The sequence below is a fragment of the Sinocyclocheilus grahami genome, unplaced genomic scaffold (assembly GCF_001515645.1).
Source record: "Sinocyclocheilus grahami isolate Dianchi unplaced genomic scaffold, SAMN03320097.WGS_v1.1 scaffold380.1, whole genome shotgun sequence".
Taxonomy (NCBI): Eukaryota; Metazoa; Chordata; class Actinopteri; order Cypriniformes; family Cyprinidae; genus Sinocyclocheilus; species Sinocyclocheilus grahami.
The window spans coordinates 1,058,943-1,070,521 of NW_015505559.1; the positions used below are offsets into that span (position 1 = coordinate 1,058,943).

Here is an 11,579-nt window from a genome sequence, read left to right on the forward strand (position 1 = left end):
TGCTATGATACCCCCTAAGTACACAAATATATATATATATATATATATATATATATATATATATATATATATATTCTGAAATAAAATATGTATGCAATATGTATGCAACAGTGCTGGCACAAATAATATTATATAATAAAAAAAGCATTAGGTAGAGACTGGAAGCAAAGCATTCTTTATGTCATGCACATGAGCATTTCACACACACACACACACACACACACAAACACATATGAAAAGCAGAGCCTTTACAAGCGTCCGGGAAGCCCCCTGCTAGCACCCCTGTGGTCCCCATCTGGGTCACAGTACCTGCTCAGCCAACTTGCCCAGCCTGTTGGGCTGACGAGAGGGCATGGAGTAGCAGACAAACACAGGCGTACATTTAATACACAAACAGATACATTTACATACAGTTACAGACAAGCATCCGGGCCAGAGAGCATAAGGGTTCAGAAAATTATTTGAAAACAATAACAACAGATAAAGGCCTATTCACACAAAGAGCGATGCGACAAGGCGACACAAATATCACCAAGCGTGATATTAAATTGAAAAAAATGTTACATGTCTGAAGAAAAAAATGCTAATTTATGTGTTGTAATGTAAAATACATCCCATTGCTAAAATGTAATAATATATTTAGCTTTTGGTGTGAAGAGATTTGGGGTGCATTATTTTGTTAATATCTTGTCGTGATAAAAAGTCACGGACATTTCACACCTAATTTCTACCTAAAAAAGCATGAATTCATCACTCACCTGAAGACAAATGGCCACATTGACCCTGCAGCCGAAGGTGGTGCTGACGGCCCGTGAGGAGAGCCCCAGGTCTTTGAAGATCTTCGAGAAGGACTGCGTAAGCGTGTTGCGAGGACGTTCTTCAGCCACCACCATACAGGTCCGTACACACGACAGATTCACATTCCGTAACTACAGGTGAACAGATAGGGGTTAAACTCAATGGAACAAATCAAATACAAACACAACTTATGCCCTTCACAAATTTAAGTAAAACTACTGTAAGATAAACAGGAGATCCTAGAATATGCTGATACGCAGAAATATAGCTTAGTCCAAGATTACATTTTTTTTTAAAACAAAGCCTGGATATAACATACAACAATACATAACTTTTATTACTAGTAATTGTTGATAATAAGAATCATTAATATTTATTTATTCAGTTTACTAAAAGCTGAATGTAGTAAAATACACTCTGTTTGGGGTCAGTACGATTTTATTCCAGAAAGAAATCACATTTCATGAAAAGAATCTTGTTATTTTTATATAAAAAGTTGGACCACTTGGTTAATTTACCTGCAAAAAATGTCTCTAGCATTATTTGTTTGTAATGACACTTTGATAATTATTTTGATATTTTAAATAAAAATTTGATATTTAATAAAATAAAATAAAACATCTTACGCGTAAGTTTCAGTTAGTTAACATTAGTTAATGCATTAGGTATCATGAACTAACAATGAGCAACAATTTTTACAGCATTTATTAATCTAGATTAATGTTAACTTATAAACACACAGCAAAAATGATTTTCTTATTTAATATTTTTGTTTTGTTTCCCAGTACACACATATATATATATATATATATATATATATATGTTGTAACTGTCACACCCCTGGACTGTTTGTGTGTGTTTTCCTTCCCATGTGCTCTCCGTGACCTAGTATTTGTACCCCAGTCTGTGCAGTCTGTCTTTGTCGGGTCTTAATCGTCATGATCATGTGTCAAAGCCGTTCCTTGTGTGGATTACCCCTTGTGTTTGGATTGCATTAAAGACTGTCACTTTGATCCACATCTCCGCGTCGTCCCTGCAACACAGTTCCTGACAGTAACATTATAAATGTCTTTACTGTCACTTTTGAGTAATTTAATGCATACTTGCTGAATAAATGTAGAAAAAAAAAAAAACTTTGTTAGTTCATGATTCCTAATGAATATTAACAAAAGTAATATTATTGTTAAGGTGTTAACCATAAAATTATATAAAATACAATAATACAGACTGGTCACAAGGATGAGCTAGTGTTTCTGTTGATTGGCTAGTGAAGCTAGGCCATGGTAAACAGCATGTCCTGCATTCAGAGATTAAAGTTACCTCAACAATCATTTTAACGGTTGGTAGGGTTGTGGTTAAGTTCTGTGGGTGTGGAGGCCTGACGGTGACTGGAACACAGCCGGCGTACAGACAGCCATAGAAAGTGGCGATCAGATCAATACCTGCAAAGTAGAAAGACAGAGAAGTATTGAGCCCCACAAAACCTGAGAGCTGAACCCTTTATTAGACCACAGTAATATAAGTCTCTTTCTATCTTACCAGGAGGATAAACGAGTGCTACATGGTCTCCAGTATTAAGTCGGCCTCTTTCCATCAGCGCTACTGCCACACGCTCTGCCCGCTTGTGCAACTGTACACAGGAGGCGGTGTTGGCCACAGTGCCCTGAAAATTTTTTTTTAAACACATAAGATGACAGTAAATATACACAATCTGACTCTGAATACTATGTTTCCTGGGCTAAGGGATGATGAGTTTTGTACCTTGGCATTGAGCAGCAGAAATAGAGGGTGATCTGGAGTGGCCTGAGCTCTCCACTGCAGAACATCTTGCATATACAGGAACTACAAGAGGAGAGACGATACATTCAGACAACAGTATACTTCAAGATGAAGCAGTGTGATAAAGAAGTGCACTTAATTGTATTGAATGTGCACTTGTAGTGTACTTCAAATGTTAAAAGTGAATTGTACTTGCAGATATTATAATATTAATGAAATGAAAATCCTTCAAGAAAGCACACTTTCATGACTGTGTTTCTTAACACACTTAAGTACACTTTTAAAAAGTGCACTTTGATGTCAAATTAAAAGTTTTACCTGAATCATATTTTAATAATCTTTTGTTGTACTTTAAAGAAGTACACTTATTTTGATGTGTTGACTAACATACTAAAGCTCATGTAAAGTACTTAATTATAATTTATCTGTAGTGTGTTATTCAATACTACATTTAAAGTTGATATATTTTAAATGTACTGAATTGCAACTTCATCATTACAAATGTGCAATTAAAAAAGTATATTGTATTTTACCATAAATGCTTTACAGCAGTACAGCAGTAACATTCAGCAGTACTTTAACCATATTTCAAAGACTATGGTATTAATTATGAAATTACGTATAAAGTACTTACGTCTTACTTAAGTGGGTCAAACAAGCACTCTAAATTTCAGCTACTTTCATTTAATAAAATGTTTTAACTATAATACATGTAGCGTCTGGACCACTCAAACACACAATATATATTTTGTTAGCTAGATTTAACAAAAAAAGCAACCACCCAACACACACACACACACAGGACTCACCTGTACCCGGCTGCTTCTGTCTAGGTTTGGGAAGGTTGGTGACGCAGGTATGAGGACACATGAGGACGTTGCAGGGGTGCAGAGCTCCCTCTAGGAAGCGCTGTTTGGTCTCTGTGATGTGGATGCCGCCCAGAGGAGCTTTGGGTAGTGTGTTAGCTGGCACCAGAGCCAGACAGTACACTCCCACCTGATGGATGCTGTCGATAGCCTAAGAGTGAGACAGAAAGTGGTTAAGAATATATGCATGGGTGTGTGTGTGTGTGTGTGTGTGTGTGAGTACTGTTTTGCGCACATTATAAGTAAAAGCTTCGGACACACCTACTCATTCTTTATTATAACTATTTTTGAATTTTTGAAAAAAAAAAAAAAAGAAATCTGTAAAATATTATAGAATTCATGTTAAAAATGTAACATAAATACAGGAATGTTATTTTTCCTTTATACAAGTTGTTGCATTTTCAAAACTGAAGTATGACCCACATGAACTGCACAAATTGCTACATTTTCAAATACATTTATTTCAAGCATGGATACCATAGCTTCTACTTTTTGTGTGCATATGTGTTTTCACCTGCAGCACACGACTCATCCACTGGAAGCTGTCCTCCTCTGAGCCATCTGGTCTCTGTTCTGCCACTACAACAATGCGTTCATCATGCAGCACTGATACAGAGAAAACCGCAATCCTGAAAGAGAACAGAGATGCAACCTTCAGTCTGAGCAGAGATGCACACTCATCTCAAGTTAAGAGTAAATGGCAGTTGAATTACCTTCCTCTGTACACAAACTTCATGGGCTCCACGGCCAGTGCTGTGGCCACCACATCATCTGCGTTATGTCTCCGTCCACTCACCACCATCAGTCCGTCCATCTTTCCCACCACAAACACCAGATTATCCTGAAACACAAGAAACAAACCCAATCCAAAAATGATGAACCTCGCATGTTGATATATAAGACATGGAAGAGTTATGCAGCTTCAAAAAGGATAGTTTTGGCTTCAGACAACTGAACCCACCGGCCCGATGAAGCCCAGGAGAGATGTGCGTGTGAAGGGTCTGTCACTGATGGGAGCTCCTGATGACGTGACTGGAATGGTCTGAAAGTAAGCAATACAACTGATCAATTTCAGTCGAGTTTACAATGTTATCAAGTCCTTATTTTAATAAATTTTGATGATAGCACACAACTCTAAAAGCTTTGCAGTGATGACTAGTGGTGTTTGATTTGTGAACTCTATAGTTATCATTCATTATTATTTATGCTTTTTTCTAAATAGTTAGCTTTTTTTATAAAGTTATGCCAGAAGCTGACAAAATAATATAATTGATCTATATTGTTGTAGGGAAAATGCTAATGATGTCTTTCTAGAGTCACTTAGTTGATTTCAATAAAGTATAATAATAAGACTACCAGTCGGAAATGAATGTTTTTAATGAGTGAATAATTCAACGACTCACTCAAAAAGATGCACAATACACAAACTGGTGTATAATGTAACCTACAGAAATCCCACTGAATGAATCAGAATTAATCTTTGACAGGTTCGAAGATTTGAGACACCGAAGTTAATCAAAATCGCTACCACTAGGGCTGCAAGTTTAACTGGAATCAAGATATTTGAAAGTCAAATACTGACTGAACATTTTAAGGCCAACACTAAATGTTTAAATATCCTTGGACCTTTTGTTTCTCCACACTAACCTCAAAAACATTCTTGGTCATGCCTGGCAGACCATAGTAGGAGATTCCTGTACTGTTGGAGCTCATACAGATTTCTCCAACCTCATCCATTCGACACAGGTACGGCGTGCCTTCAACCTGGATCACACACACCAGCGCTGCACACACACACACACACACAAAGAGAGATGCATAGACAGTACATTAGTCCCCAAGAGAAATTCAAAATAATAGAATGTTAAACAAAGTGCTAAAAAGTAAAGAATTTATATACAGAGTTCTGGCATGAAACTCTAGATGGCGCAGTCCGATAGGTCTAACTCAATCTGACCTAATGACATCATTATCACATTGCACAGCTGATTGGTTCTCTTCTGTATCAGTAGCCAATGAGCTTGCTGCTCAACATTCAAATATATTGCTTGCCGTAGCAGTTGCAGCTTGCTTCAGAAACCCTCCACCTTCCCCAGCTCCACCTGTATAGATCTGCTATGAGGTGATTCATGTACGCTACATGGGGGATCTTTCATGTATGTTATATTTGCAGCAGCAATATTTCTTACATGCTCACAGCAGCATGTTGTGTATGTATTGGCAGCAGCAAGTCTCAGTACTTGCTCTGCCGCAGCAGCAGCGTAGCAGATCTATTCCGCCAAGACCAAATACATTAACATTGTCATGTACATTACCATGCCAATCCCTCCGAGAGTAGTCATGACAGAACTACAGTTCATCCATCACACTATTCATTCACTCAAAACAGTTCATCAGTCTATGGATCAGTCCATCCATCAGTGAGAGTAAAGCAGGTCTCACCTCCAGGCATGACCTGTCCTACATCCTGGACAGTGAGCACAGAGAGCTTCTCCTCTGTGTCTACTCGAATCACCCCATAACTCAGACCACTCATGGACAGCACTGCCTTCCCCGGAGGAGGAACACCCATCTCTGGAGGCCTGAAGACATACAAACACAGTCATTCAACATGGATTTGAGTTTTGTTTGGAATAGGACACTGCCATATGCAAATTCAAATGCAAATCCATTTACATTTCTGAGATGACAACTGGACTGCATTACATAATAAAAATTACAAAAGTAAGCAGTGTTCAGTGCATACTGTGCAGTAATAGTGGGTAAGTAGTCTTGTTGAAGTTGCTGAAATGTCATCAGTGTACCTGCGGATGGCGACGGTCATGGCCTCAGAGGAACTTGCACATGGGCAGATCACCTCTGGCCGCAGTCCGCGGGCCTGAAAGACGTTGAGGAAGGCATCGCAGGACGAAATAGACCCTGCATTTCAATATACACAACATAAACACTGTTCTGGTGACAGTTCCGGATGTGTTCCATTCCATTTTAATTTATGATTGTTGTCAGATTGTTCTGTTTAAGTGTATACTCACATGGGTTAGCTCCATCAGCAACGATGAGCATGCGGAGAGAACTAAGACTGATGTCTCTCTGATCCCTCTGGGCTAAAAGTGACCAGTGCATGTCCCTGGATTTCACCACTGCTACACGCGCTGTTTGAAAAACACAGGCCATGTAAATATGCAAACAGTCAGACAGCATTTAATCGGCGACCTGACACCACACCGGCAATTATTATTTTCTACTAACATTAGATGACAGGGTCTAAATGTATAATTCAGGTCCCGGACAGCATTTCATCTGCTACATTAAACAATATAGTAACAGCTATGATGTGAAATAGACGTTTACTGTCCATATAGAGACAAACTATTAACCTTAAAATTATGTCAGTGTGCAAAATCTGCAGAAAAATGTCTTGTTAGATATTTTCCTCTTTTTAAAAGGTTTCTCTCAAAATTAACACTTGTTCACAACGCTCTGTATGCAGAAAATATGAAATAATGTGGAAAAAAACTTTTAATCCAATAAAAAGTATTTTATAAATAGGTTTTTACTGTGAAAAGTTCACAAACTCTTCTTTCTGTGGTTACATCATTACACCTGTACGTGGCAAACGTCTTGTATGAGTCTTTTTTTAATATTACAAATTAATCTTCATACCACAGATAATCTGAAGGAATTTTAAGAAATATACAGTACACTACTGTCCAAAATTTGAGGTCGGTGGATTTTTCAAATATTTTTGAAAGAAGTCTCTTATGCTCACCAAGACTGCATTTATTTGATCAAAAATACAGTAAAAACAGTAATATTGTGAATCATTACAGTAATATTATTTGAATATGTTGTAAACTGCAATTTATTCCTATGATGTGCATTACACTCACCTTTATAGGTGTGGACTTTCTGGATCCAGGAGAGAGGGTTGACCTTCATCAGCGAGTACGGGATGCTGATCACGTGCATGCGGTTCATCACACTCTGAACACACATCACCATGACGGCGGTTGCCAAGGACATAGTTTAAGAAAGCAAAAGACAGCTGGATGAGTGCAAGGGAATCTAACTCCGTATCCATGTGTATGAGTGTATGTGAATGTTTCACACCAGATGTCAACCACATGTGTGTCTGGCTTACCGTGAGGACCCCGTGCCACAGACCAGCGTCTCGTTTGAAGTCCAAAACATTTGTTATAATTTCACCTATACAAGTGAATAAAATCACAGAAAACATTTTGAGGTGTATAATGCAAAAAGTATTTACAAGAAATGATGTGGTGTATGTGACAGCAGCAAGTAAAACATCGTAAATCGTATCAAAACAACTTTTGCACAATCTTTTGTTGTGTAGACCTTAGTTACCCCTGAAAACAATTACATTTGCAATCAAATCCTGTTTTAAAAGTGTATATAGAGGCAGAAGAATGAGGTAAGAGTATCTTTACTGCAATAGCTGCTCTGTGTGGAGTGTTAAGGGTTTGTGAGCAGTTATTTAGAGAGTGGAAGTAGGACACTCTAAACCTGCAGTGGCCGGTCTCTGAAGAGCCTGTGTGTGATACGTGTAAGTCACACACACTCACCCTCTGTGTAGCCACAGGCCTGTGTGAGCGCATGACAGTGAGCCAACATAGCAGAGTGAGACACCGTGATGCCCATAGTGCTGCCCTCCTTACTGGTCTTATACTGTGTACAGAAAGAGAGACATAGAGTTAAGAGAGATGGATGGATAGATGAACGGATGGACAGACAGGAGGATGGATGGATGGATGGACAGACAGATGGATAGGTGGAGGGATGGATTGACAGATAGATACATAGATGGACAGACAAACGGATAGGTGGATGGATGGACGCACAGATAGATACATAGATGGACAGACAGACAGATAGGTGGATGGATGGACGGACAGATAGATACATAGATGGACAGACAGACGGATAGGTGGATGGATGGACAGACAGATAATACATAGATGGACAGACAGACGGATAGGTGGATGGATGGATGGACATAGATGGACAGACAGACGGATAAGGTGGATGGATGGATGGACAGATAGATACATAGATGGACAGACAGACGGATAGGTGGATGGATGGATGGACCGATAGATACATAGATGGACAGAGAGACAGATAGGTGGACGGATGGATGGACAGATAGATACATAGATGGACAGACAGAGGGATAGGTGGAGGGATGGACGGACAGATAGATACATAGATGGACAGACAGACAGATAGGTGGATGGATGGACGGACAGATAGATACATAGATGGACAGACAGATGGATGGGTGGATGGATGGACGGACAGATATATACTAGATGGACAGACAGACGAATAGGTGGATGGATGGATGGACATAGATGGACAGACAGACGGATAGGTGGATGGATGGATGGATGGATGGACAGATAGATACATAGATGGACAGACAGACGGATAGGTGGATGGATGGATGGATGACAGATAGATACATAGATGGACAGACAGACAGACAGACAGACGGATAGATAGCTAGATAGATAGCTAGATAGATAGATAGATAGATGGATGGATGGATGGATGGATGGATGGATGGATGGACAGATGAATAGGTGGATGGATGGATGGACAGATGAATTCCAGGGCCATTTTGCTGTTTTGAGTGTGCTTTTCAATGCGTTTGAATGAAAGGCAAGTGTACTGAGCTGTTTGCTTGCGGTGATTCGCTCCATTTACCAACAAAGCCGAACACCGGTCGCGGCCAGCCTGTAAAAACACACACACACACACACACACACACACACATTATACCAGAGGCTAAAATACAGCACCACTAAATAAAGATGAAGTAACTGGTTTGCGTGAATCACCCACCCTTAAAAGTGACAACTTCTCCGGTCTGTGCTTTGGGCAGGCCCTTCTGACAGGCATCAGTGGTCAGGGCCAGAGTGACCCCACAGCTGCCCAACAGAAACCCCACCTGCTGACTGCCTGCATCCTGATGAGAGGAGACACAGACAGTCATCAATACAACTCCGATCTGCAGTCCACTCACTCCCTCTCCGCCTTTCATTAGACGGTCTGCAATAACACAGTCACAATAACACAGCACTAAGGCATCGTGTGTGTTATTGTGTCCTTCATTTTAAAGGATTAGCTGTCTCCATCAGGACCATCGGCACTATTAATCAAACGGAACACGCTTCAAAGCAGCACAGAGACAGCTAATGATACCTTTAGATAGAAGACATTCAGGTCATTTACAGAAGAGAAAACCCCAAGGAGTGACTGGTTATTCATACATGCTCACATACTCACAATATCAATGCATACTGACATCTTTAAGAAAACAGCACTTATCTTTTGACTACCAGTAAACAAGTTATGCTCATACCATACAGTGGTTTGAGTTTTGGAAATTAAAAGTTTTTTTTCAAGGACAATGCTGAGATGTGAGGAGATCAGGGTGTCATATTGTGTCTTTTCCTGTAGGGAGCTCTATTGTGATTGAAATCTATGCTAGTGTGCTGGTGTAATGCTGATTAATACCTTTCGAGTGAGTGGCACTTCTATGGGCACAGGCACCAGCTCCGCTAGAAGGCATGCATAAAACGCCACCATAAACATCACAGGATCATTGTTGGGGAACACAAGTGCAACCTGTGGAGATACACAACAGATTTATTTACACCTCTAGCATTAATGTTGTTTACTGCTACTGTTTGTGTATTACTTCTTTTATTCTGGGCCTGTTACACTTGGTATTAACGTCGTCCATCACTGGATATGTTAAGTTGTGTCCGAAATGGTTTATTGGAATTTTCTTTCTCCTTTATACTACAAAATAACTTAGAATTGTGCATAAGTATACAAATTGGGACATACTAACATCTTAGCCTACTAGTTTGTTTGATTAGCTAGAACGTGACATTATGGTAACATGCTATGTCTTTGATCAGTCACTGAGGAACAGGATAGGATTCTGCAGGGGAATGGGATCTTGCAGGACAGAATGGACAGTTAATGCAAGATGTAAACGGATGTGAATGTGCATGATAAGGACACTCACTCTGTCTCCAGGTCGTAGTAGTGGTTCATTCCTGGTGCTCAGTTTGTTCAGCAGTGTGTAAGCAAGTTTCTGACTCCGCGTCCACAACTTCCCTATGGAAACATATTTACAAAAACACACATTCAAGCCTGCACTGTCTGTTCACTTACAGTATGAATGAGAGTTCATTCAGCATTTCAAATGAGTACACTAGCAATATACACAGATAAAACAAGTCAAATATATAAGATTACCCCCTATGATAAACAGTGTTACTTTGGAAATGTAACAGGTTACAGATTACAAGTTAGCGTATTTAAAATGTAATAAGTAATGTAACTATTTCAATTACTTAAAGTAATGTAACTGATTACATTTGATTACTCTTTGATTACTTTTCTACATTTCTAATGAATGTTTTCAACTGTTAATCATGTTGAAACATTTAAAGCAAGCAGGGTTAACCTAACAGTAGCACTCAACACTGATTACTGTCAGACTTTCAAAATGCTTCATCACTTGAATTAAGATGATAAAAATTGTATTTTAAAGCACAGCCACCACAAAATCAGACTTTAGCACCTCTTTTTACTGTGGGGTCGTTCTGAGGTTACAGATTTAAGATACAGTTTAATAGCTACAGTATGATACTGTTTTTGAAATCGAATCTTTGCATAGCTATGACAGGAAACACTGGCATCTTACAATGCTTTGGAAAAACAAAGAATCTTTAAAAAATAAGCGCATTTACATAAAACCAAATAGGTGGATGGATGGATGGACAGATGAATAGGTGGATGGATGGATGGATGGATGGACATACAGACATTTAGAAAGATAGATGGATGGAAGGATGGAGACAGAGATAGATAGATAGATAGATAGATAGATAGATCTATCCATCTATTGGTCATTATGGCAAAATAAACATTATCCCTTAAGTTAGTGTGGTCCTGACCTCTATGTATGCGATCTCATTGCTAGTGTCTCTTATTGGAGGATGCCAGTCCTTAGGAGGCTTTACCACATGCTTTCCATCAGTAACGAACCACAGCAGTCGTGGCCAGCCTGTAAAAACACACACACACACAGACACA

General features: G+C 39.3%; 1 protein-coding gene and 1 long non-coding RNA gene across 2 annotated transcripts in view; both read right to left on the minus strand.

The window, feature by feature from the left end:
* LOC107549743 (disco-interacting protein 2 homolog A-like) overlaps positions 1 to 11,579 on the minus strand; it is a 76,218-nt gene that overhangs the window by 8,166 nt on the left and 56,473 nt on the right. The window contains exons 15-29 of the mRNA XM_016230920.1: positions 8,027 to 8,129; positions 7,585 to 7,649; positions 7,334 to 7,427; positions 6,476 to 6,595; positions 6,248 to 6,362; positions 5,886 to 6,025; positions 5,091 to 5,227; positions 4,405 to 4,485; positions 4,157 to 4,284; positions 3,958 to 4,072; positions 3,376 to 3,594; positions 2,560 to 2,640; positions 2,338 to 2,461; positions 2,119 to 2,240; positions 759 to 929 (exon numbers count right to left, since the gene is read on the minus strand). Coding sequence (XP_016086406.1) covers positions 759 to 929; positions 2,119 to 2,240; positions 2,338 to 2,461; positions 2,560 to 2,640; positions 3,376 to 3,594; positions 3,958 to 4,072; positions 4,157 to 4,284; positions 4,405 to 4,485; positions 5,091 to 5,227; positions 5,886 to 6,025; positions 6,248 to 6,362; positions 6,476 to 6,595; positions 7,334 to 7,427; positions 7,585 to 7,649; positions 8,027 to 8,129 — 1,815 coding nt within the window. The remainder of the gene's footprint in view (positions 1 to 758; positions 930 to 2,118; positions 2,241 to 2,337; positions 2,462 to 2,559; positions 2,641 to 3,375; positions 3,595 to 3,957; positions 4,073 to 4,156; positions 4,285 to 4,404; positions 4,486 to 5,090; positions 5,228 to 5,885; positions 6,026 to 6,247; positions 6,363 to 6,475; positions 6,596 to 7,333; positions 7,428 to 7,584; positions 7,650 to 8,026; positions 8,130 to 11,579) is intronic.
* LOC107549771 (uncharacterized) lies at positions 9,316 to 10,551 on the minus strand. Its single transcript, XR_001604599.1, has 3 exons — positions 10,504 to 10,551; positions 9,984 to 10,094; positions 9,316 to 9,432 (listed from the first exon to the last, which is right to left on the minus strand). It is a non-coding gene; the product is annotated as an uncharacterized lncRNA (long non-coding RNA).